Source organism: Kogia breviceps, chromosome 19 (genome assembly GCF_026419965.1).
Source record: "Kogia breviceps isolate mKogBre1 chromosome 19, mKogBre1 haplotype 1, whole genome shotgun sequence".
NCBI classification, from domain to species: Eukaryota; Metazoa; Chordata; class Mammalia; order Artiodactyla; family Physeteridae; genus Kogia; species Kogia breviceps.
The window spans coordinates 39,087,172-39,112,693 of record NC_081328.1 but is presented as its reverse complement, the minus strand read 5'-3'; the positions used below and the strand labels follow the sequence as shown (position 1 = coordinate 39,112,693).

Here is a 25,522-nt window from a genome sequence, read left to right as displayed (position 1 = left end):
CTTTTAAAAAAAATTTATGTTATTTATTTATTTTTGGCTGTATTGGGTCTTCATTGGCACGGGCTTAGTTGCTCCGGGGCATGTGGCATCTTCCCGGACCAGGGCTTGAACCCGTGTCCCCTGCACTGGCAGGCGGATTCCCAACCTCTGCGCCACCAGGGAAGTCCCCAATTTTTTCTTTTTAAAGACAAAAAGGTAGCAGGAACAAAGAAGAAAGAACACCTAAGTCTGATTGAGAGAGTCAGGAACAGCATCATACTGAAAGGAGAGGTACTGTTTGAGCCGAGACTCAATGCTTATTGTATGGGCATCAGGCAGATGGTAAGGAGACCACAGTGTAGGGAGAAAGAAGATCGTGTTCAGACAGAAACAGGACTGCATGTATTCTTGGGAGGAGTGTAGAGAGTTCAGCATCTGACTGGGTAAAGGAAGATAAGGTGGTCAAGGGCCACATCATGACAATCGTCCTAGTTACTCATGTCTGGCAGTTTGGCCTTGGAAGAGCAGTTTACCACAAGGGTAGTCCAGACCTCCTGGGTTTGAACGCCATAGATCTGCCACTTGCTGTGTAACCTCAGGCAAACTGTTGACTCTCTCTGTTCCTCCACTGCACTGACTTCATAGAATTAAATTAATTCCTGTGTGTAAGATACATAGAACAGTACCTGACACATAAATGCGAAATAAATGTTAACTGTTTTCTGTTGCTGCTGTCATCATCATCATCATCGTCCTCATCCTCATCCTCACCACATCTGTAGGAAATGGGGACCAACTAAAGAATTTTAAGCAGAAGCTGATAGGCTCAGATGTGGATGAGGGGGTACCTGATAATACTGTTCAAGACTCGGGCGTCAGGGAGGTTAACCAAATAGCACTTGTCTGTGTATCACTAGAGCTTGCTGTTGTGGAGAACCTTTATGTTTGCATCGTGTTCCATAAGATAAAAATAATGAATTTAAGCCCATTTGGATAGAGCCACCAGCTTTGCCATGAGAGTTAGAAAAGCAGTAAGTGTCCCAAGAATGGTCCCAATCATATTGATCAGGGCCTGGCAAACAACACCCAGGGCCCAAATCCCGCCTGCTGCATGTTTTTGTAAATGAAGTGTTTTTGGAACACAGTCGCACACATTCACTATGCACTGTCTCTGGCTGCTTTCATGCCGCAGTGGCAGGGCTGGGTAGTTATACTGTCATACAGACTGTATGGCCAACAAAGCCAAAAAATACTTACCACCTGGCCCTTAGACAAAAAGTCTGTAGCCCGTAATACAGAGCTACCTCAACCCAGGCCTCACTTTTGTTTTGTCTGTTTACATCATCTGGCATATTCCCACCCGCCTTTCGTGGGTAAAGCACGAGGAGACAGGAAGACAAGTGAGCGTGATCCCTTGTCTCTCAGGGCTCTCAGTCTAATTGGGTGATAGGTGCACAAACACTTCAAGGGAGAAAGACATAGAGGAGGATGTGAGTACTTTTGCTTTGGGAAGTTGAATAAGGTTTCACAGGGGAGCAAACATTTGCACTGAGTTTTGAAGGTGAGTGAGTTCAGCTGTGCTAGGCTGAGTGGACAGGGGGCGGGGAGTCAGTGTGGAAACACATTGTGTGTGGGGAAGGGTGGGTAGTTTGCAGTGACTCAAGCACAGGGAGGGAAGATTTCAGTTGTTGGATTGTGAAACATCTGTCTGTGCTGGGCTGAGACGTTTATACCTGGAAGCAGTGGGGAGCCAATAGATTTTACTAAGGTATCAGAAGCAGGTTTCTGTGGGTAATGACTGATCACATCTATTTTCTCCCTTTAAGTGCAGTACCAATTTAGAAATAGACATGGGAGTTGAATACAGATTAAAATATCAGCTGTATTGTTGGTAAACAAGACCGAATACATGACTTGGATGGGTAACCATGGGGGCTTTATTTATCTATCTATCTACTTATATTGTAGTATAGTTGATTTATAGTGTTTCAGGTGTACAGCAAAAGTGATTCAGTTATACATATGCATGTATCTACTCTTTTTCAAATTCTTTTCCGATTTAGGTTGTTACATAACATTGAGCAGTGTTCCCTGTGCTATACAGTAGGTCCTGTTGTTTAGATACCTGTCCCCTGGGTCAGGTCTTGGGGTGACAGACTGAGTTTGCAGGGGCAGCACTGCCCCAGCCATCCTTATGGAACTTCAAAGACCACTCACTAATGCCCACTGAACAGAGACATAGGCGTTTAGAACTGCTTCTAGAAACCAGGCCCTCACTTCTGCCCCAGGAGTGCCCCAGGAAGGCAAGAGTGGGAGGAGAGAGGCACCAGCTTAAGTGCTGGGCCCTTCGAAGATCTCCATGGGCTAGAGTCTTTCTCCCAACCTCACTAATCCGATGAATCCTTCCCCCTGTGAAGAGAGTAAGGGTGGAGGTCGCCTTCTCAGAACTTCTAAGGGAAGTTTGTATTCTGTGGGCTTGGACAGGGTCCACTGGAAAAGGAGAGTATGGTTCCCTCTAAAGCTGGCATGTTTCGATCTATTTTGGAGACTTCTGGCAGCAGTGTAGAGAGCAAATTGGAAGTGAGCGAGATTAGAGGCAAAGGGATCAACAGTCAGGGCTTGAACTGAGCCAGTGGGGCTAGAGATCAGTTGGAGAAATTACGGAATATAGAGTCAGGAAGATTTGGTGGCTCAGTGTGAAATCAAAGACAACCCAGAATTTCTAGTTTGGGAAACTGGGTATATAATGTCTTTCTCGGACTCTCAGTTTTGTTCCATTGACTGATATCTCCATCCTATGCCAGTAGCACATTGTCTTGGTCACTTGCAGCTTTTACATGGTCTTTTTTGTCCAAAGACGTCCTATTACTTTGACAAAACTTATTTGTAAGTTTCATGTGCAATTCGACCTTTTCAAGGCACCAGCCTCCCCTTCTCCCCTGAGATAATATCTCTTGATAGGGAATTTCAGCCTGGGACAGAATGGTTTTTTTCTTATCCCACAGAAATGTATTGGACACCCCCATGCATTTTTTTTTTTTTTTTTTTGGCCGCACCTCCTGGCATGCGGGATCTTAGTTCCTCGACCAGGGATCGAACCCCTGCCCCCTGCAGTGGAAGCATGGATTCTTAACCACTGGACCACCAGGGAAGTCCCCCCACCCAATGCATTTATTTATTTATTTTTTAAATTTAATTTTTATTTTATATTGGGATATAGTTGATTTACAATGTTGTGTTAGTTTCAGGTGTACAGCAAAGTGATTCAGCTATACACATACATATATCCATTCTTTTCCAGAATCTTTCCCATATAGGTTATTACAGAATACTGAGTAGAGTTCTCTGTGCTATACAGTAGGTCCTGCCCGATGCATTAAAATAGGCATCTAGCATCTGCTGTCATAAATTGTTCTGAATTTTTTTATATATATACTTACCTAGAATGAGTTTTCTGAAGGTAGGGACCGTGTCTTAGCTCAACATGTGGTCTCCTAGTGCAATACGTAGAGTGGGTTTATAGTATGACCTAGAGGTAAAAAGCCAAGGATACAGGTAAAAGTGTGAGAGCTTTCTTGGCACCAAACTGACAGCACCTGGAGAGCACCTGCCATGTAACCACCTTTCCCCTCACAATGGTAGCAGCAGCTCAGGCCAAGTAGGAAGGGTAGTGGGTGTGGATGGGGACTAGACAGAGCTGTTTTTCTCCCCGTATCTCCAGCATTCACATGTACATCGGCTCCCTTTTTTGGCAGCAAGGGGGCCAGGCCAACCATCCCACAGCCGCCGTGGTGACGGAGAAGCAGCAAATGCTGGAGCAACACCTACAGGATGTCCGGAAGCGTGTTCAGGTGAAGCAAGTCTAGGGCAGGAAGACTTTCCTTGGGGAAGTTGCCTGTGGGTCCTGCATGTATCTTCTGTGAGGTTTTTAATCCTATTCAGAAACTTCCTTTTCCCTCTCCCCAGGGAAATCCTTTTTACTTCTGTTTTGATTTGTTTTAAACAGGATCTAGAACAGAAAATGAAAGTGGTAGAGAATCTCCAGGATGACTTTGATTTCAACTACAAAACCCTCAAGAGTCAAGGAGGCAAGTGAATATTAGAGACATTAAAATCTCCCATAGAAAGTGAGTTTGTGCTACTTGAGTCTCAGGACTTGCTTGTTCAGACTCAGGGGAGTGGGTGCTCAGGGGCTGCTGGTGCTTAAGGGAGCCTAGTTACTGAGGATAGGAGTACTCCGTCAGCTCAAGGAGTTCTCCTTCCTTCTCAGATATGCAGGATCTGAATGGAAACAACCAGTCAGTGACCAGGCAGAAGATGCAGCAGCTCGAACAGATGCTTACTGCGCTGGACCAGATGCGGCGAGTAAGAACAGTGAACACCTCCGCCTACCTGTCTCACTCATGTGCACGACTTGGGCATCTCAGGGAAGAGCTTGCTTGTTTTCTGATGAGTTCCTTCTCTGGAATTGACTAAAGACTGTGGTGAGGGACGGTCTGAGGAAATGTTTTCTGACTTTGTTTTTTGTTTCCAACCAGAGCATCGTGAGTGAGTTGGCAGGGCTTTTGTCAGCTATGGAGTACGTGCAGAAAACGCTCACGGATGAAGAGCTGGCAGACTGGAAGAGGCGGCAGCAGATTGCTTGCATTGGAGGTCCTCCCAACATCTGCCTAGATCGGCTAGAAAACTGGTAAAACCGAAAAGAGAAGTTTTTCCTTTCTTTCTAGAAAGCTGTGCTAAATTATGGTCAGAACTGCAGGCCCAAAGAGTTGCTACTGCATTTCAGAGGTGGGGACTTTAACATACTCAAATTTAGTCTAAGGGTTAAAGCTTTTACTTTATTGGGACAATTTTTTTAAATGAAGATATTTATATTGCTATATTTTATTTTCTTTAAATAAATAATTTATTTGTTTGGGGGGTATTTTTGGCCGCATTGGGTCTTCGTTGCTGCACGCAGGCTTTCTCTGGTTGCAGCGAGTGCGGGCTGCTCTTTGTTGTGGTGCTTGGGCTTCTCATTGCAGTGGCTTCTCTTGCTGCGGAGCCCAGGCTCTCGTGCGTGGGCTTCAGTAGTTGTGGCTCACAGGCTCTAGAGCGCAGGCTCAGTAGTTGTGGTGCGCGGGCTTAGTTGCTCTGCAGCATGTGGGATCTTCCTGGACCAGGACTCGAACCCACGTACCCTGCATTGGTAGGCGGATTCTTAGCCACTGAGCCACCAGGGAAGTCCCTATATTGCTATATTTTAAATATATTTGTCTAATTCAAATAAAGCTTTTGGTTTAACTGTATCTAACACACGGACTAGATTTTTTTTTAAGTATTTTTTTAAGCAGATATTCATTTTTAATTATTATTTATTTGTTTTTGGCTGTGTTGGGTCTTCATTTTTGTGCGAGGGCTTTCTCCAGTTGCGGCAAGTGGGGGCCACATTTCATCGCGGTGCGTGGGCCTCTCACTATCGTGGCCTCCCTTGTTGCGGAGCACAGGCTCCAAGCTCCAGATGCGCAGGCTCAGCAGTTGTGGCTCACGGGCCCAGTTGCTCCGCGGCATGTGGGATCTTCCCAGACCAGGGCTCGAACCCGTGTCCCCTGCATCGGCAGGCAGACTCTCAACCAGTGCGCCACCAGGGAAGCCCGCGTGGACTAAATTTTAAATTTTAGTTACTTTAATACTCTCAAATGACATGCTTTTTATAAGGGAAGAAAGTTCAAATACAGGATATTAATAAAGAGAAGAAAAGACTTTAAAGATCAAATCATGCAGAGGTACTTAGAGTTAAAATTTTGGTGACTGTCACTCTAGACATCTGTTGTATAGATAAAGATAGAAATCTATACATTTCACATCAGTAGGATCATTCTTTATATGCTCTTCTATAATCCACTCTTCTACTTTCATTCATTCAGAAAATCTTGATGGAGCACCCTTGACGTGCAAGGCCCAATGATGAATATGCTGCACCAGCTTAAACTGGGAGAAACTTGACCTGAAAGGGAACCCAGATACACAGAGCATGAAACTGGAAATTTAGGACAACTCTATATGAGATGCCTGTTTGTTCATATCCTCACTAACCCTGAGTTTTGCTGATTTACTGAGAGCAGTTTTAAATGCTTCCTGATCAGGGAACCAGAAAGCTTAAGTTCTGGGAATGGAGAATGTAGATGCCAGAAGGGAGTCAGTGAGCTCAGAAGTCCTGGTGCCGTCCTCCCCTGCCCCTTGCCTTCCACCTTCTCTCTTTGGGGTCTTTACTAAACTAGTGGGGGGCCATCAAAGAGAGACACTGATATTCTCCATTCCTGGGGACAGACTTAATCAACCTTTGTCTCCCTGTCTACTTTTTCTATATACATGTTATCAGTGTTTTGAAACATAATGTCACGTCCTTTGATCCGTGGTAGGTGAGGTTGAAAGGGCTCCTGGGGATCATGCAGTTCAACCCCCCATCTCTCAGGCAAGGGGACACCAAGGCCCACGGTAGTGAAGGGACCTGGCCAAGTTTGCACAGATAGTGAGGGACAGAGCTGGCTCAAACCCATCTTCCTGGGCTGTCTGATGTCCTGCACTTCCCCAGTCCTCACATTTGGGTACAAAGACAAGTTAGGCTGAGGAAAGTGAGCATCAAATTCCTTATTTCATGTTCTCCATATCTGCGTTCCTAGTGTTTATCACTTTCCAATGGTAACCCGATAAATGCCTCCTAGTGGCATACGTTTTGACACTTCTTCCTCTATGCCTGCCTTCCTCTTTGAAATGTAAAATTTAAAGAAGGCACTGTTTTAAAAAGGCAAAATAGGGAATTCCCTGGCGGTCCAGTGGTTAGGACTCAGCACTTCAGCACTTTCAGTGCCAGGGACCAGGTTCAGTCCCTGGTCAGGGAACTAAGATCCTGCAAGCCACACAGCATGAACAAAAAAATCCCCCCAGGGCTTCCCTGGTGGCGCAGTGGTTGAGAGTCCGCCTGCCGATGCAGGGGACACGAGTTCGTGCCCCGGTCTGGGAAGATCCCACATGCCGCGGAGCGGCTGGGCCCGTGAGCCATGGCTACTGAGCCTGCGCGTCCGGAGCCTGTGCTCCGCAATGGGAGGGGCCACAGCAGTGAGAGGCCTGCGTACCACAAAAAAAAAAAAAAAAAAAAAAAAAAAAAAAAATCCCCCCAAAAGGCAAAAATAAGTTTCCCTTTTCTTTCTTTTCTTTTTTTTTTTTTTTTTTTTTTTTTTTTTGTGGTCCGCGGGCCTCTCTCTGTTGTGGCCTCTTCCGTTTTGGAGCACAGGCTCTGGACACGCAGGCTCAGCAGCCATGGCTCACAGGCCTAGCCGCTCCGCGGCATGTGGGATCCTCCTGGACTGGGGCACGAACCCGTGTCCCCTGCAATGGTAGGCAGACTCTCAACCACTGTGCCACCAGGGAAGCCCCAAGTTTCCCTTTTCTAATCTAATGCTGCTGAACTGTACATTTAGAAATGGTCAATTTTATGCTATGCATATTTTCCCACAATGAAAAATGCCTCTTTCTTATGTCAGGGGACTGCATAAAGGTGTTTATACCTGTGGTATGCCTTCCCCTTCTCCAACTCACCTGTGTACACCCACTTAGGTAACTGGTATCTTCCTTATTTTACTGGCAGGATAACCTCATTGGCAGAATCTCAACTTCAGACCCGCCAACAAATTAAGAAACTGGAGGAGTTGCAGCAGAAAGTTAGCTACAAAGGGGATCCCATTGTACAGCACCGGCCAATGCTGGAGGAGAGAATCGTAGAGCTGTTTAGAAACTTAATGAAAAGGTAACTTAGAGTCCCTGTCCCTTTCCCCCATCACCCCCACCCTCCACCCCCCCTCCCCCAAATGTCATTGAACAAGAGATTGGCTGACTTCCGAGGAACAGGACAGGCACTGGCCCACTGAGTTGTGTGTGAACCACTGCCCTTCTCTTTCCCTTCCAGTGCCTTCGTGGTAGAGCGGCAGCCCTGCATGCCTATGCATCCTGACCGGCCATTAGTCATCAAGACCGGTGTCCAGTTTACAACTAAAGTCAGGTGGGCCACGGAACCTCCGCTTCTGGCAGATATTGTATCAAGCGTCACTCTCAGGGCCAGAACAGGGTTGGTGGCCAGGGTTGTTCTTTATAGGCGTCGCAGGCAGTACTATGATGGGTATGGAATTTGTTGGCATAATATCAGCTTGCTCTTTGATTCTCCTGTTAAAAGCTAAAGAATGGTCATCTTTTTGAGGTTACCTGGGCATATTCCTATGATTCAGGCCCATTGTATTCCTAAGAGTCCAGGCCTAAAGTCTTAAGCCATAGAATCTCCATCCCTCCTGCAAAAGGGGCAGAATAATGCCCGTTATTTTTTGTTCTTTGAGCCTACTTTTCCCTGAGGATTTTAAGGGAAAGAATAAAGCTTAGTGATAATAGAAGCTAAGAGGCCACAGGGCAGGTGGGTGAGGGGCCTGCACGTGGAGTGTTACTTTCACATTCAAGTCAGAACAGGTAAGCTGGGGTTTGCCCTTCTGCAGTGAAATTTCCCTCCTCAGAAAGGTAGTACGGTGTTAGGTTTCAGGTTTAACAGAAAGAATACCACCTGCAGAGCATGTAATATTTTTCATGAAATGGCTTTCATTATCCTTTGGTGGATCTCTCACAACTTTATCTAAGTTCTTAGTTCTTAGGCTTTCTTTCGGTCCCTTTAGGCCTAATGCTTGACTTAAGGTCAAACCCAGCACCCGTGGGAAGAGGAATTTGGGATTATGACTTATCTCTTTAGAATTGAAGAGTTAACGAATTTTATATTACTTCAACTAGAAGTTGCTGGTGGAGCCTAGTGACTTTTTTTTTTTATTGGATGTTTTTTCTTTGCTCTGAAACTTTTTTTTTTTCTTTCTTTTTTTTTTTTTTGAAATAGATTGCTGGTCAAATTCCCTGAGCTAAATTATCAGCTTAAAATTAAAGTGTGCATTGACAAGTAAGTACTCCTTACCTTAGCTCTTTTTTTCTTTTTTTCAAATGAGGGACAGAGAAATGGGAACTTTGACAGTCATCATGTGAACTTAGAGGCTTTATCTTCTTTCAGAGATCTTCCTTTCTTTAAAAAGTTTTCAAAAGCCTTGCTGTGCATTGTCATATAATGTGCCAGAACAAAACCACGAAGCTGGCGGTACAGATTTGAGTTGCGATTGCTGTTGTGACCTCAAGTTCCTCTTTTTCTTTATTCATTTTTTTACTTATAAATGTAATGTATGCATATTATATAAAACTGAGAATATATGGGAAAATTGATTTTTGTTGCTGTTTCGCACTTTACCACATAATGGAATCCTCTTCAGAATTTGACAGTACCTTTAAAAAATTAAAATGCACTTACCCTCTGAAAAGATTAAAAAAGAGAAAATGTATGTGATATAATTGTTTATCTGGAAATTTCATGAAAATGAATTGGAAAATAGTTACCAGTGAAACTAGGGACTTGAGGAAGGTGGTAAGTTTAATAAGTAAATAAATAAGCAAAAATTGATTACTTTAACCATAAATTAGCATCAACCAGTTAGAAATTATAATAGAAAAATGATCTCACAATAAGCAACAAAAATAAAAATATATGGTGATAAACTTAACAGAAATATTTAAGACCTACTTGAAGAACACTGTGAAATTTTAGTGAGGAAGTGACTTTTTAAAAGTGAGGCGATAAGTCATATTCCTGGATTGAAGACTTTTAATTTTATTATAAAGATGTTGATTCTTCCCAGTTAATATAGAACCAACCAAAACGTGAATAGGATTTTTAAAAACTCTTGACTTGCTTTTCAAGTTATATCTTAGATGAAAAAAATAAGCAGAGATAGTTTTTTAAAAGGATTTGTTTATTTTTAATTGTGATAAACATAAAATTTACCATCTTAGCAATTTAAAATCTTGCCCCAGGGCCTTCCCTGGTGGCGCAGTGGTTGAGAGTCCGCCTGCCGATGCAGGGGATGCGGGTTCGTGCCCCGGTCCGGGAAGATCCCACATGCTGCGGAGCGGCTGGGCCCGTGAGCCATGGCCACTGGGCCTGCGCGTCCGGAGCCTGTGCTCGGCAGCGGGAGAGGCCACAACAGTGAGAGGCCCACGTACCGCAAAAAAAATAAAAATAAAAATAAAAAAAAATAAAATAAAATCTTGCCCCAAATACTTCTTTAATATCATCAAATAGCCAGTTACTGTTCAAATTTACCTCATATTTTTTCTGTTTTCTTTTTATTTTTTTATTGATGTACAGTTGATATCAACCATTTGTAAGTGTACAGTTCAGCAGTGTTGAGTATATGGACATTGTTGTGCAACAGATCTCCAGAAGTTTTTCATCTTATAAAACTGAAACTCTATATCCATGGAAGAACAAATCCCCATTTCCCTCTCCCTCCAGCGCCTGATAACCACCATTCTACTTTCCAAAGTTCTTTAACAAATAAAAATTATGGGGGGTGGTATGGGAAGCTGCCTTGCCCAATATTAAAATGTATCACAAAGTTTCAGTTGCTAAATGAGTGTGTTGCCAGGGCAGGAATAAACTGATCTTTGAAGCAAAATCTAAAGTCCAAAAATAGACTTCAGGTTTATATAAGGAATTAATATACATTTTAATTGATATCTTAAATTAGCGAGGGAAGGGTGGATTATTCAGTAAGTCGTCTTAGGGAAACTTGGTATTGGGGGGATTTGAGTAAGAAGTTAAACTTTTCACTGTCCATCAGAATAAATTCTAGATATATCTTAAAAGCATAGGCAAATGTATAATGGTGGTAAAAATGGCAGCCACTTTTGGAAAACAATTTGGCAGTTTCCTAAAAAGTTAAACATGCACCTACCCTATGACCTAACATTCCACTCCTAGGTATTTACCCAAGAGAAATGAAAGCATATGTCCACACAAAGCGTTGTACAGGAATCTTCATTAATAGACGAGTGTCCATCAACAGGTGAATAAACAGTTGGTGGTATATCCATGCAATGGAATATTATTCACCAACAAAAAGGAATGAACTATTGATACCCACAACACAAGGATAAATCTCCAAATTAATACACTGAATGAGGGCTTCCCTGGTGGCGCAGTGGTTGAGAATCTGCCTGCCGATGCAGGGGTCACGGGTTTGTGCCACGGTCCGGGAAGATCCCACATGCCGCGGAGCGGCTGGGCCTGTGAGCCGTGGCCGCTGAGCCTGCGTGTCCGGAGCCTGTGCTCTGCAACGGGAGAGGCCACGACAGTGAGAGGCCCGCGTACCACAAAAAAAAAAAAAAAAAAAAAATACACTGAATGAGAGAAGCCAGACCAAGAAAAAAAGAGTACATACTTTGCGTTGTCATTTATATAAAATTCTAGAAGTGCGAATGAATCTATTATGACTGAAAGCAGATCATTGGTTGCCTAGGGACAGGGGTGGGTGGAGTGTGGGATTGGGGAATGGGTCACATAAGGGTGTGGGGAAACTTGGGGATGCTGGATATGCTCAATATCTTGATTGAGCTGATGATGTCACAGGTGTGTATAGTATACATATATCAAACCTCATCAAATTGTGCATTTTATATATGCAGTTTATTATTTGTCAATTACATCAAAGGTATACAAAAAAAAGAATGTTAAAAAAAAAGTAAATATAGGCTAGACATGAGGGAAAATTTTCTGATAACGAGGACTTTATTTAAGTTCTCAAATGTGATATATGGGGAATTCCCTGGCAGTCCAGTGGTTAAGACTCTGAGCTTTCACTGCCGAGGGCCTGGGTTCAATCTCTGGTCAGGGAAGTAAGGTCCCACAAGCTGCATGGCCAAAGTAAGTAATTAAATAAAAATAAAATAAAATGTGGTATATGGAAAGGTAACTTCTGAATGGTTTAAAAGTTGATCCATTTTAATCTGTAAACTCCCACAGAATGTACTGTTTAATAAATAGTAGCTGTTTTTCTAAAAGCACAAGTGAGTATATAGCAATGGAGAAGGACTTTTTAAACAGAACTAAAATAATTTTAAAAAGAAAGGAAAACACTGAGAAATGGTGACTATATAAAAAAACGAAATATTCAAAAACACAGGGAACACACTGGGAAGAATATTTCCAGCTACATCAATGGGATGCTCTGAGTTATGGGTAACAGTAAACCTTTGCAGAAAACCCAGGGTGGCTTAAATAATAAGGAAATTTGCAACCCAGTATAACTGGAAATGCAAAGTTAGAACAAGTTTCTGACGGTGAGATCGGTGACTCAATTGATGTCATCAAGGACCCACAATCTTCCGTCTCTCTTCTCTGCCACTGGCAGAGAAGAGATGCCAGTGTCACTGGCATTCTAGGGTTCCCTTCTGGGTTGCTGCGTGGTTGCTTGTGGTAGTTAAGGCCACATGCCTCCTTGCTCGTGTTCAGCTGAAGCTATGGAATGTAAGTCCAGCCTGAAAGAGAATCCTTCCCAATCTGATTGAGACAGTAAAGGTCCTGTCCTCACCCCTGGACTGCTGCACTGTGGGCATGCTCTATTCTGGTGAGCTTAATGATCAGGATCCCCTGGAGGTAGGGATGGGAAAGATACTTGACAGAGTCAAGGTTCTGTTAGGAAGAGGGGAGTAGAGTTTGGGTAGGCAACCAGCTGTGTCTACTACTTCAGCATGTATAGGATTGTTAATTTCACATATAAAATGTAATTGAGTCATTTACAGAAATCCCCAGGAGAACAGCAGTTTTTCCATCAGAATAAATTATAGGTGTTCACAGTAGACTTTTGAAGAAACTCAGGGCCTTTTTTATTACCACTGGTTTGTGTTCTTAACAGAGACTCCGGGGATGTTGCAGCTCTCAGAGGGTAAGTTCAGCCTGGAGGCTTCCTTGTGTTCCCGTTTAATCTAACTTTGTCCTCTGACCACTCGCTCACCTATGTGGTTGGTTTTTTTCTCCTGTGATTCAGATCCCGGAAATTTAACATCCTGGGCACAAACACGAAAGTGATGAACATGGAAGAGTCCAACAACGGCAGCCTCTCTGCAGAGTTCAAACACTTGGTACACGGGAGAAGCCTGGACTCACCTTCTCCCAGGACCTCTGGCAGGGGAGGGGTTAGGGGAGAGCCTCATGTGACAGGGGATGCTCTTTGCTTTTCTTACAGACCCTGAGAGAGCAGAGATGTGGTAACGGGGGCCGAGCCAACTGCGACGTAAGTTTTGTTGGGGATGAAAGCCAACTATAGGAGAGTTTTCTTTGAGCAGGAGAGAAAAAGAGTCTTCTTACTGCCCAGAAGTAGAGACACCTGACCAGCTGCAGTCACCACAGGCCAACATGACACATCAGAAGTCACTCATTCCTTGGAGAACTCTGGCTTGGAGCATTTCCTTGATTGTCCGGGGAGTTAGCTCATCATTAAAGAGTGGAAAGTCCCTTGCCCACACCCATGTAGTGGAAAAGAAGCCTTCCACCTTGCCTGGGGCTTTCCAAATTCCCCTTCCAACTTCTGTGGGCTGACATGGCTTGGCTCAGCTTTTGGTGACCTGTTTTGGTCACTGAGGTGGGATGGAATGTTTCAACAAATCCGAGTTAAATATTTTACCAAAAGAAAAAGAACAAAACAATACGAATCCCCTTATTTCTTCTCTGCCTCCCATTTATTCAGATTATTGGACTCTTAGTGTCAGGAATAAACTTAAGGGACTTCCCTGGCGGTCCAGTGGTTAAGAATCAGGACTTTCACTGCCATGGGCCTGAGTTTGGTCCCTCCCTGGTTGGGGAATTAAGATCCCATAAGTCATGTGGTGTGGCCAAAAAAGAAAAAATAATAAACTTAAAAAAAAAAAAAAGGTAAATGTGACCAAAAACTAGTTTTAAATCTTCTTTATAAAACTGTGACACCCTATTCTTTTTCTGACATTTGTCCCCTGAGCTATTCTTACCCTCTTCCCTAGAACGTAGCAGGCCTTTTTTTTTTTTAAACATCTTTATTGGAGTATTACTGTTTTACAATAGTGTGTTAGTTTCTCCTTTACAACAGAATGAATCAGTTATACATATACATATGTTCCCATATCTCTTTCCTCTTGCGTCACCCTCCCTCCCACCCTCCCTATCCCACTCCTCTAGGTGGTCACAAAGCACAGACGTGATCTCCCTGTGCTACTCCGGCAGCTTCCCACTAGCTACCTAATTTACATTTGGTAGTGTATATATGTCCTGGCACTCTCTCACTTCGTCACATCTTACCCTTCCCCCTCCCCATATCCTCAAGTCCATGCTCTAGTAGGTCTGTGTTTTATTCCCATCCTATCACACTAATCTCTTCATGACATTTTTTTTCTTAGATTCCATATATATGTGTTAGCATACGGTATTTGTTTTTTCTCCTTCTGGAAAAAAAAAATTGAATTTATAATACTTGACAGCAGTTAAAGAGTGAAGTATGCAATGATACAGGAAAATGTATGTGGCATATTTATTTAGGAAAAAATGCAAAATAATTTGAGTAGTATATTAGTATATTTGTTTTAAAAAACTTACACTGTATTTTGTCTATTCATGTCTGCATTACAAAATTCTAGAGGAATATCTACCAAACAGTGCTGCTGTTCTTATCCAAGGCTACTCTCTACTATCTCTGTAATATTTGCATTTAAACTGAATGTGTATTACTTTTGTAATTAGAAAAAGAGCATTTTAAATATGAATTGGAATTTCTAATAATTCATTGGCAATTCTCATTCAAAATAATGTCACTATATTGCTGGTGGGAGTATAAATTGTTACACTCACTTTGGAAAACAATTGGGCATTATAAAAATGAACCTGTTTACCCTGTAAACCAACAGCACCACTCCCAGGATTTAACAATAGAGGAATCTTTGCACATAGGTAGCAGGAGATATGTACAAAATGTCAGAGCAGCCTGATTGTAAGCCCTAAATACAAACCAAATGCCATCAGCACTAGAGTGGATAAATGATCTGCAGTACAGTCAGGTGATGGAATACTATACAGCTGTGAAAATGGAGAAATTGCAGGTGCACACAGCTACATGGATGTGAAAAGCAAGTCACAAAAGAATACACAGGGTGTGATTCCATATGTATAAGATGGAACTAAACAAACTAAACCACACATACGTTGTTTAGAGGTATAAATGTGGTAAAACCATAAAGAAGAGCTAGGAAATGATGAACTCAAAAGACAAAATAGCCGTTACTTCTGAGGGAGGAGGCATAGGGATGGATGGGGTTGGGAAGGGTGCCCAGAGAACCTCAGTAGTGATGGTCTTTCCCTTAAACTGGGTGATAGGTACACAGGTGTTCACTATTTTGTCATTCTTTGTGCCTTACCCATTTTATACATAGCCTATTGGATCTCCTTAGTATCCTAATAAAGCTAGTAGGAGGTCAGGTTGCGGACCATAGCACTGGAGAGTGATAGTGTTGAAGAGACCACGTGCTCCAGTTGTGTCTGTGGCCACCTGGTGGATTGCCCTTCTGGATGGTGTAGTGGTGGCGTCAGGACTGAATACCATCCTCTCTGAGGAACAGCGTTCTTCTCCTTCTTGTAGGCCTCCCTGATTGTGACTGAGGAGCTGCACCTGATCACCTTTGAGACTGAGGTGTATCACCAAGGCCTCAAGATTGACCTAGAGGTGAGTTCTGTGACAGAACTGGGTAGGGCTGCACGCAGTGGTAACTCAGGACAAGACTTCTTCTAGTTGAGGTTTTTACTCGAGAAGGTGGAATGGTGACTCTTTGCTAAGCACTGTGTTTACTTTTGCTTCTCTTTCTCCCCAAAATCCTTAGTATCCCACCTGAGAGTAAAGTCTTGCCTGAGTGCTTAGAAGATACATGTCTGCTCAGCTTTCAGCAAACTTGATATAAAAACTCATATTTAGACATTGATCATAGCTGACTTTATAAAGTTTGGGCAAAACAGTCTTTCAACAACCAATGTTTTTAGTATACAGACAATCATGGCATTTACATGCTCTTTCCCCAACTTTCTTGATCTTTAAATTAAAGATACACCGGAAAAAGCAGGAACCCTAGTCTTTGATCCCTGGGACCTCTCTGGTTTTTTGGGTTTTTTTTTTATTTGCGGTACGCGGGCCTCTCACTGTTGTGGCCTCTCCCGTTGCGGAGCACAAGCTCCGGACGCGCGCAAGCTCAGCGGCCATGGCTCACGGGCCCAGCCGCTCCACGGCATGTGGGATCTTCCCCGGACCGGGGCACGAACCCGCGTCCCCTGCATCGGCAGGCGGACTCTCAACCACTGCGCCACCAGGGAAGCCTGACCTCTCTGTTTAATGGGCAGGTACAGCTTCGATTCGTGGAGGATGCCTTGCAGGTGTTATAAATGGGGAACCCGTGGACTGTGAGTCCACCGTGAGCAAGTTAGCTTTACAAGTTCTTGGTGATGTTCAGACAGCCGCCGAGTTCGGCATTCTTTCTGCTCTGGGTGTTGAGCCGACTCGGCCTCGCTCCTCCCTGAGGGCTGGCAGCAGGTGTGCTCCACGGCCTGTCCTTTATCCCGAACCCTGTGAGATATGCGTGAAGAGGTTTTGGAAGCCACGAGGGCCCTCTGCCTCCCCAGCTCATTCCCCGCTCCCTCCACAGACCCACTCCTTGCCCGTTGTGGTGATCTCCAACATCTGTCAGATGCCCAACGCTTGGGCGTCCATCCTGTGGTATAACATGCTGACAAACAACCCCAAGGTGAGTCGGGCCCCCATTTTGCCTGAGACTTCTCGGTGCCTCGGGGTCGACACGGTACCTAGCGCAGCTCATCAGGCACCGCCCTCTCATCTAAAGGAGCAAATGTGTCATTTCCAATAGAACGTGAACTTTTTCACCAAGCCCCCGATTGGAACGTGGGATCAAGTGGCCGAGGTGCTGAGCTGGCAGTTCTCCTCCACCACCAAGCGTGGGCTGAGCATCGAGCAGTTGACAACGCTGGCGGAGAAACTCTTAGGTCAGCACTTTACCTCTTCTCCCCTCACCCTCCTCGGAAAAGGAATCTGGCCCATGGGGCTGTTCATTCAGGAGAGGTTACTGAGCAAGGTGCTGTGCCGGGGCCAGAACACACGTGCTCCAGCAGGTCAGGGAGTCAGGATGCAGAGGAGATGTGCATCCTGGGGGTCATTTTTATGAGGCAGGAGGCAGATTTCTTTTCTCTTGGTGGCTGTCTCCCTCACCCTTCCAGGGTACTACTTTATCCAACCATCGGAAGATATTTTAAGTGCATGTTAGAGCTAAAGGCTTGGTATTCCTGTCTGTTTCTTCAAGAAACTGTAGGCTTGTTTTAAATTTTCTCCCTGGAAAAAAAGCCTTAGTGGAATGTTTTGCATGCTACCTGTGCTTTGTCCTATGCTGCCACCAAATGTGACCACGTAACACAAGCTGTCAGCTTCTTAGTGTGTGCTGCTGGGCCCCGGACCTCCACACGAGGCTAGAAAGGGCAGCTGGGCTAAACAACAACTTGGCTGTGTGTGTGTGTGTGTGTGTGTGTGTGTGTGTGTGTGTGTGTGTGTGAAATGATGGGGTCGGGTGTGGGGCGGATGGGTGCACCATATACACACAACAGTGGCAACATTCAAATACATGAAAACCAACGGTTTCAGGGCCTATCATAGGGCAGTCGTGCACGTGTTCTGTTTGAAGAAATAAGATCTTGATTCAAAACTGAAAATTATACTACTTTATTATTTTTTTTCCTTCAGGACCTGGTGTGAACTATTCAGGGTGTCAGATCACGTGGGCTAAATTTTGCAAAGTAAGCAACAGTGTGAACTCCGTGTGGCTGCCTCGTGGGAGGGGGAGGGGGAGGTGTGTTTACCTGCTGGGCCTGTAGGCCCTAGGCTCTTGGTCCAGCAGCCAGTAGCACCTGCCTGAGGCTAGATGGGCCTGAGGATTTTGGTGGCACCTCACCCCTAGGAAGGAAAAGCCTGGGATGGTGGTGGACTTGGCTTTCCCATTATTCTTTTCTCCAGGAAAACATGGCCGGCAAGGGCTTCTCCTTCTGGGTCTGGCTGGACAATATCATTGACCTTGTGAAAAAGTACATCCTGGCCCTTTGGAATGAAGGGTAGGTTGGAACTCTTGCGTCTGGCAGGGTGTGCAGGTGTGACAAGTCCCCTGCTCTCCCAGCAGGCAAATAGCAGGGCAACCCTCAGCCCACATCTTGCTGTTGTTGTTCTTTGCCTCTAGGTACATAATGGGCTTTATCAGTAAGGAGAGGGAGCGGGCCATCTTGAGCACCAAGCCCCCAGGCACCTTCCTGCTGAGATTCAGTGAAAGTAGCAAAGAAGGAGGAGTCACCTTCACTTGGGTGGAGAAGGACATCAGCGGTAAGCTTGGCTCTTCCCCACCCCACCTGGTGGTGAGCACCACTGCTGCCGTGGCCTCTGCTGGTTTCAGACATGTGCTGCCCCCTCGTGGGAAGAGATGGCCTCGCACACCCCCACCCCCACCCCCCACCCCCGCCTCAGACTTGTAAGGCACATTTGGGTGACCTCTTTTCTCTAAATTCTACCAGCTGGAGGATTGGTTTGCCAGTTTTGTTTTGCTGGCTCCGGGGACTAATATTTGCCTATTTAAATTTCATTCTTCATCTCCTTTCTTTCCTACCCTGTTAATATATCTTATGTAAATAGTTATCCAAGGGTATTACCTGTGGCCCAGCTGGATAGCCTCTCCTGAAGCCAGCTGAACATTTCCCCAGTGCCAGGCAACTGGGCAGGATATTCAGGGTCTCGAGCGCTGGGTTGGCATAAGCCTTTCCCCCTTGAGAGAAAATAAATCAGGTAGTTTTCTCTGAGATCACCTGAGTCTTCCCTTCCCATTTCCCCTGACAGGTAAGACCCAGATCCAGTCGGTGGAACCATACACCAAGCAGCAGCTGAACAACATGTCGTTTGCTGAAATCATCATGGGCTATAAGATCATGGATGCCACCAATATCCTCGTGTCTCCGCTGGTCTATCTCTACCCTGACATTCCAAAGGAGGAGGCGTTCGGAAAGTACTGTCGGCCCGAGAGCCAGGAGCATCCCGAAGCTGACCCAGGTAGTTGTTGATTTTCCACGACAGCCATTTAGTTCTGGGGAAAAGTGGGAAATTGCAGGATCCTGGGAGGACAGATAAGGTAAATGCCTGAAGAACCTGGTGATCTTTAGTCCTCTTTCTGGGAAAGAACTTTGTAGTGAGTGCCTTCGGGGGTGTGGCTGATGGGGTTAGAGAGAGGAGAGGAATCAGTCACCAGGCTCTGCCCTACAAGAAGCACCAGTCTCAAGGGGGAAGCAGCATGCACACACCCAGACATACCTAAAACACTGTGGAGAGAAAGCGAGGGCAGAATTCTCTAGAAACAGGATGCCCAGCCAGCACAGCACTTCTTACGAAGCAGATGCTGGAAGGTTTGCGATTCAGACTTCTGTCTAGCGTGTTTCCTTTTCCCCATCATGGAACAATATGAGCAGTGCCAAGAGGGATGAAGAAAGGCTTTCTGGAGGAAATGAGTGTTAGCAGCGCTGGAACATGGTTTAAGAGCACAAGAGTGTGATTGAAGGGGAAGACAGTAACTGGTGGGAGGGGAGTGGAATTGGTCCTTTGAATGTGCAGCTCTTGAAAATAAGATGTTTTTTAATGTGCAAGAGCCCATGTGCTTATGTAAGTTACACACACATTTTCCACACTAAACCCTGGCTCTCTAGCACCACCGCCAGGGTGGAGGGCAGAGCCCCTCCGACACTGGGTTATCTGTCCAGATCCTGATGAGAACACTATAATTTGCTGTTCTTTGTTTTTATTTAAGTTTTCTTAATCACAGAGCCGGTAGTGGTTTAAAGGGATCCTTTGAGGTTGGCTTCCCTGCCCCAGTTGCTTTGGAAAAAACTGGTTTTGTACAAAGAGCTCTCCCACACACAAACACAAACCCACCAGCTCCCTTCCCACTTTTTCACAGGAGTTCCCTGTGAGGGATCTTTTGGGATGAGAAGAAGGAGACTTGGAAGAGGGAGTTGGGGCTAATTGGCAAATGGCTTTCCTTTTTCCTTTGTTCTGGGGTTGGGTCTTGGCCACACTCTAGGCAGAGTAACTCTCACTTCCTGTCTGCCCCTTATCTCTCCTCCCACGTTGTGCTTCGGTTGGGAGATCTGTTTATCAGCCCCCATCACACTACCCTGTTCCTTCTGAAGAAGGCATTTAGGTCCAAGTGCTGGGCCCTTGACTAATTTTGCTTTCAAGGTCCAAGGCTGCGCCCTCCCTCAAGCCTCCTGTGTGACCGGGAGGCAAGGCCCTTTCCTGTCTGGAGACCTCAGTGTTTGCTCAGGGGCAACACGACAGTCACAGGAAGGGAACTAATTACTTGAGTGCTTGTTTGCCTCCTGGGGCTGGGTGTGAGTCTGGCAAATGGGTCAGCAGGTGTGGGGCACGTGCATGTGGGGTCCTCCAGAGTTGAGCAGCTGACCCGTTTCCTCTCTGTTCCCATCCTGAAGTTTGTTTTGTTTTGTTTTTAAAGCATGAGCCCATTTTTAGAGAGCTCGCTAGTTGCTCCGCAGCATGTGGGATCTTCCCAGACCAGGGCTCAAACCCGCGTCCCCTTCATTGGCAGGCGGATTCTTAACCACTGCACTACCAGGGAGGTCTCTCATCCTGAGGGTTTATTGTCTCTAGGAGATAAATCTATCTCCTAGGTTATCTTCCCAGGACTCTTCCCTCCTTCTTACTCAGAAGCTCACACCGTTTCCTCATGGCTTGAGGGAGACATTCCTCTGTAGAAATGACAAATTCCTTATCTTACAAATTAGATAAAGTACATTTACAACCTTGTACGGAGCCATAAATCAGCTTTTAGTCTTAGTTCTCCTTTGCTTCTACTGTGGCATCTCAGGCAGAAGGTGTTTTTCTCAGCAACGTTGATCACTTAGGGAATGAAACCCTTTTCTGTCTGGGGTGTCAGCTCCCCTCAGGCCTGGGCCAAAATGGATTCGTAAGACACCAGAACCCTGCTTTGGTAGCTTCTTTGGATTCGGTACTGAGTTAACCTATTTCTTGGCCGAAAATAAACTCAGATGGGAGTCTAAGGGCCCCTCGGCAATGCCCTTTCTCAGGCTGTCATTGTACTTTCTGATCCCTCAGTTTCACTGTAAGCCCCAAGCTTTATAGCTGTGCTTCTCTCAGCCCACCCCACCCTGCCCTGCCCCGTGCCTCCTAAGTGATTTGTTCACCTGAATCCCCCAAATTCCATGCCAGTGTCTCCGGGGCTCTTTGACCTCTTGCTGTAAGCATTTAGCACTTAAAATTCATGTATTTCAGTCTTCACATTTCTAACTGTAGAACAAGAATCATAAACGACCAAGATGGGCCCCTCCCTCTTCCGCCTCCCTCTTATTTTATACTCGAGAGAGAAAAGCCCTTGGCTGGATCTCTTGGCTGTTGAAGACGTAACGCCTCCTGTCACCCAGTCCAGAGACATCCTCCCCCTGGAGAGGCTCTTCTGTGTGATGTAGTTATCCAACTGGGGAGTTACTAATACCCTCACGGAAAAATGTAATAGAGGCAGATAAGTGCTGATGGGAACAGAAGGTGTCACCCTCGGCTTTGGAACTGCATTAGCCGTTTCCACGTTCTCTTAAAGACTCGGTGACTTCGGTATCAGCAGGACGTGATGCCCAGACTGCGTGGGCTCAGTCCTGCATGCGGGGAACTCAATCTAAGAGATACAGCCAGGCTAGAATACAATCCTCAGTCCACATACAGGCAGTTCAACTCTTTACACAATCGAGGGGAAGAATGAACACAAGGCTGGAGCTCGTCTGAGCTCGGGTGGGACCAGGGTCGGCTGAAAAGTCTCAGGAAGGCTTGAGAGAAAGAACCGAGCTTCCAGCTGCAAGCACTGGAACATCAGAGTATACAGTGAGGGAGGGCAGCCTTGAGGGGAGACGGAAGTTCCAGACAATCTCTGGTCAAGGATGGGGTGAGTTTCAAGTCAGCCCTGGGGAGGCAGCCGGCTTCCCGCCGCCTGGTACCCAAGAGTGGAATCACAATCAGTAAGCCTGAGTTTTCTTCTACCCAGGTGCCGCCCCATACCTGAAGACTAAGTTCATCTGTGTGACACCGTAAGTGGCTTCCCTTCCCAATTTTGCCTCCATTTCTAATGTCCTCAGTTATCCCTGGGAACAGGACACCGGGTGAGAGTTCTCTTGTGAAGGGTTGGAACCCTCCGAGCTATGTTCAGTCCTCAAAGTGACCTGTGTGTTTAAAAAGCTTGAGCTTTTATTTTTCTGTTGGAGACCAGAGTTTGATGGCTTGTGTGTGTGTGTTTTGTTCTTTTTTTTTTTTTTCTCCATTGTGTCTTGTCAACCCGGCCCTTTCCCCTCCTGCTGCCCCCCGTTTCCTACAGAACGACCTGCAGCAATACCATTGACCTGCCGATGTCCCCCCGCACTTTAGATTCATTGATGCAGTTTGGAAATAATGGTGAAGGTGCTGAACCCTCAGCAGGAGGGCAGTTTGGTGAGTATCTGGTTGCCGGACTCTGTCCCTGTGAGGGAGGTCAGTTCCCTTGGTGTGATGCTCCCATGTACACAGCCAAGCGAGGGGCACCTGGATTGGTAGAAGTTCTCGAGCAGTGCTATCCTACAGAAACGCGCACCCCCGTGCCAGAGTAAATTTTCTAGCAGCCACGTTAAAAACAGTGAAAAGGAACAGGTGAGGTTAATTTTACAAATGTATTTTCTTTAGCCCAGTAAATCCAAAGTAGTGGCATTTCTGCACGTTAGAAAAAAATGAGTGTGGGATTTCCCTGGCGGTCCAGTGGTTAGGACTCCACGCTTGCACCGCAGGGGGCACGGGGGTCGATCCCTGGTCGGGGAACTAAGATCCCCCCGCAAGATGCACGTGCGGTGCAGCCAAAAAAAAAAAAAGAAAAAAATGAATGAGGTTTTCTTTCGTCCTAAGTCTCTGAAACCTGCCCAGCGTTTTATAACCACAGCCTATCTCGGTTGGGACTAGTCACATCCCAAGTGGCTCCAGGCCGCTGCGTTCAACAGGGCAGCCTTAGAGCTTCTTTAAACCTGGAGAGTTGGGAATGAGTTAAGGTAGGAAGGAGGCAGAACCCTTCCAGAAGGGAGGAGAGAGAATCTGGATTCTCTGACCCCATCTTGACGACCAAGAGGCAGGGGCAGGGGCAGGAGACTAGATGGCAGCGGCGGCCTGAGCCTCTGTGCCCCGAAAGGCTAGGGGTGCGGGCCCTGCCAGCTGTAGGGCTCAGGCGACTGAACTGGCTCTCCCTGTGTGTCCCCCCAGAATCCCTCACGTTCGACATGGAGCTGACCTCGGAGTGTGCTACCTCCCCCATGTGAAGCTGAGGATGGAAGCTGCAGAGAGAGGTGACGGAGGCACCGACCCGTGTTCCACCAGCCCTTAAACAGCCCAAGCCCAGATCAACTCAACTCCCGACTCTGTGGTTCCAGATTTGTTGTTTGTCTCTCACTTCGGCTATCTTTGAGCAACCTGGGCACTTTTTAAAATAGAGAAATGAGTGAATGTGGGTGATATGCTTTTATCTAAATGCAAATAAGAATGCGCTCCCCGAGGCTGTGATCGGGGGTGTGGAGGGGGTGGCGAGAGGGAGAAAGAGGAAATGTCTTTCTTGCCCCCCGCCCGCCTTTCTCAGCAGCTTGTCGTCATCGTCAGACAAGTGCCTCTGGTGCCAGCGGCCTCCCTCTGCCTATTTCTGTAAGCTAATGCCACAGCTGTCTCTAGCTACATCCTCCTGGCATTGCACTTTTAACCTTGCTAACGTTCAAATAGAAGATAGGACTTTCAAAGCCCCTAGGTTTCTTTTTAAACTTAAAAAAAAAAATGTTTTTTAAAGGGCAAGAAAACACTGTATCAGCATAGCCTCTTCTGTATTTAAGAAAACTCAGTTAATTTCCTCCTTGGTGCTTTAGGCATTCAGCTTTCTTCAGGCTGATAATTTATATAAACCCTGACATGAGCTTCAGATCCAGCCCTTTTAACAGACATCTGAAGATATGGTTTGGCCTTTGGTTTTAGACTTGTTTTGATAAAGTTTTTATTTTCCCCTTTCACCTACTGGCCTGTTAGTCGGTGAGGCTGGGCAGAGGGGCACTTTCAACCTGCTCGCCTTTCCTGCCCGGACTTCGCCCCTGTTTCCGAGCCTGCGTGGTTTCTGTGGGTGCCTTCTAAGGGATGGGATGATTCTTCCTCTCCCCCAGTTTACCTGAGCCCCTCTTGTGGCATGGCTCCTTCCCATGTCTAAAGGTCCCTTGTCCTGTTTGCTTTAGGCATCCTGGTCTCAGGACCTCCTGGAATGAGGGAGAGAGTTACAGGTTGAACATGAGTCAGACTGTGGGGCCCCAGTCAAGGGTCTAGTTGAGCTCAGGGAATATGGTTCTTATCCCAGCTTCTTGGTGGTTTCCTGCGGCACCTGTAATCACTTCTTCACTTGGTTAAGCCAGGGGCAGAGGCTTAGTGATAAGCTCGAGGTCTGTCCCTCACGTGAGGGAGTGAACGCCCCAGCCTCCCCCCCCCCCCACAAGCTGGTGACCGGCTCCTCCACGTGGGGGCCCCCGCGGTGAGGCAGAACAACTCGCATTTTCTGTGCATCTCGGAACACTTAGCAGCATGAGAGGTGGTCTCTGATATGGGGCCTCCTCAGACCCAGAGGCACGGCCAGATTGGGTGGTCCATAACTGCCTTGTCTCGGTCGACCAGAGTTTCTAGGGAATGCTATGCGTTACACCCAAATTTGCCAGTTTTTGAAGGAAGGGGACGAGATCTTCTCTCCAAGACAAACAGGCGTTGTTAAGTAGTACGGAGCAATCTCCCTTTAGCAACACTGTCTAGATCATAATTAGCTTAACTCGAGGGACCTCCGGTGAGGATCCCGTCTTCGCTGGAGCAGAAACTAAAACCCCGTGGCTTTTAGGTCGCATGTGTTTCTGGTTTTAACCCTGATTATAGCAAAAGCCCTGAGAGGAGCTGAGACTTGTTTTGGCCCCTCCCTTAAAAAACCCAGTCCTCCAGGACCTGCCTGCCTGACCCCTGCCCAGCCGAGGGACTCCCATGGATGCCTAAGCTACCCACACGGTGGTTTGCGAGATGCTGTCCTGACCACTGCGTTCAAATTCCAATGTATACTTACTTAATAGTGTAAAAATTTATATTATTGTGGGTTTTTTTTGTTTTTTTTTTTTTTTTTTTTTTGTATATTGCTGTATCTACTTTACCTTCCAGAAATAAAAGTTCTATAGCAACCGTCTGCTGGCACGGCGGCTCTGTCTGGCTGGAGGCTCGGGGTGGTCCCTCTTGCCCTGCTTCAGTTCTGAAGGGGTCTTACAGGCTGAGCCTGGGTCTTGAGAGGAGGTGGTTGACCCCGGTTCTGGGCTGGTGGCCTTAGCCTCTCATGCCCGAGTAGACACAGGCCCGCCTCTGGGGCACCGAGCGCCTCCCATCTTAACATTAGCCGCCAGCCTCCAGCTCAGGGGTACCTGGAGGAGCCAGGAGTCCGACCCCTCCCGCACGGAGGCGGC

The 25,522-nt window shown here is 46.1% G+C and overlaps 1 protein-coding gene across 4 annotated transcripts in view; it reads left to right on the top strand.

The window, feature by feature from the left end:
• The window catches only part of STAT3 (signal transducer and activator of transcription 3), a 61,444-nt gene extending 37,934 nt beyond the window's left edge, over window positions 1-23,510 (top strand). The window contains exons 5-24 of one of the 4 annotated variants that reach the window (XM_059048217.2): window positions 3,735-3,830; window positions 3,986-4,067; window positions 4,250-4,344; window positions 4,518-4,669; window positions 7,607-7,765; window positions 7,925-8,017; window positions 8,885-8,944; window positions 12,786-12,815; window positions 12,918-13,011; window positions 13,116-13,163; window positions 15,531-15,614; window positions 16,582-16,680; window positions 16,801-16,936; window positions 17,685-17,737; window positions 17,955-18,049; window positions 18,172-18,311; window positions 18,819-19,031; window positions 22,039-22,081; window positions 22,366-22,478; window positions 23,271-23,510. In XM_059048217.2, coding sequence (XP_058904200.2) covers window positions 3,735-3,830; window positions 3,986-4,067; window positions 4,250-4,344; window positions 4,518-4,669; window positions 7,607-7,765; window positions 7,925-8,017; window positions 8,885-8,944; window positions 12,786-12,815; window positions 12,918-13,011; window positions 13,116-13,163; window positions 15,531-15,614; window positions 16,582-16,680; window positions 16,801-16,936; window positions 17,685-17,737; window positions 17,955-18,049; window positions 18,172-18,311; window positions 18,819-19,031; window positions 22,039-22,081; window positions 22,366-22,478; window positions 23,271-23,326 — 1,941 coding nt within the window. In that variant the 3' untranslated portion in view covers window positions 23,327-23,510. The remainder of the gene's footprint in view (window positions 1-3,734; window positions 3,831-3,985; window positions 4,068-4,249; window positions 4,345-4,517; window positions 4,670-7,606; window positions 7,766-7,924; window positions 8,018-8,884; window positions 8,945-12,785; window positions 12,816-12,917; window positions 13,012-13,115; window positions 13,164-15,530; window positions 15,615-16,581; window positions 16,681-16,800; window positions 16,937-17,684; window positions 17,738-17,954; window positions 18,050-18,171; window positions 18,312-18,818; window positions 19,032-22,038; window positions 22,082-22,365; window positions 22,479-23,270) is intronic. The other 3 variants (XM_059048220.2, XM_059048218.2, XM_059048219.2) reach the window with 3 other exon arrangements.
• Window positions 23,511-25,522: the final 2,012 nt, after the last annotated feature.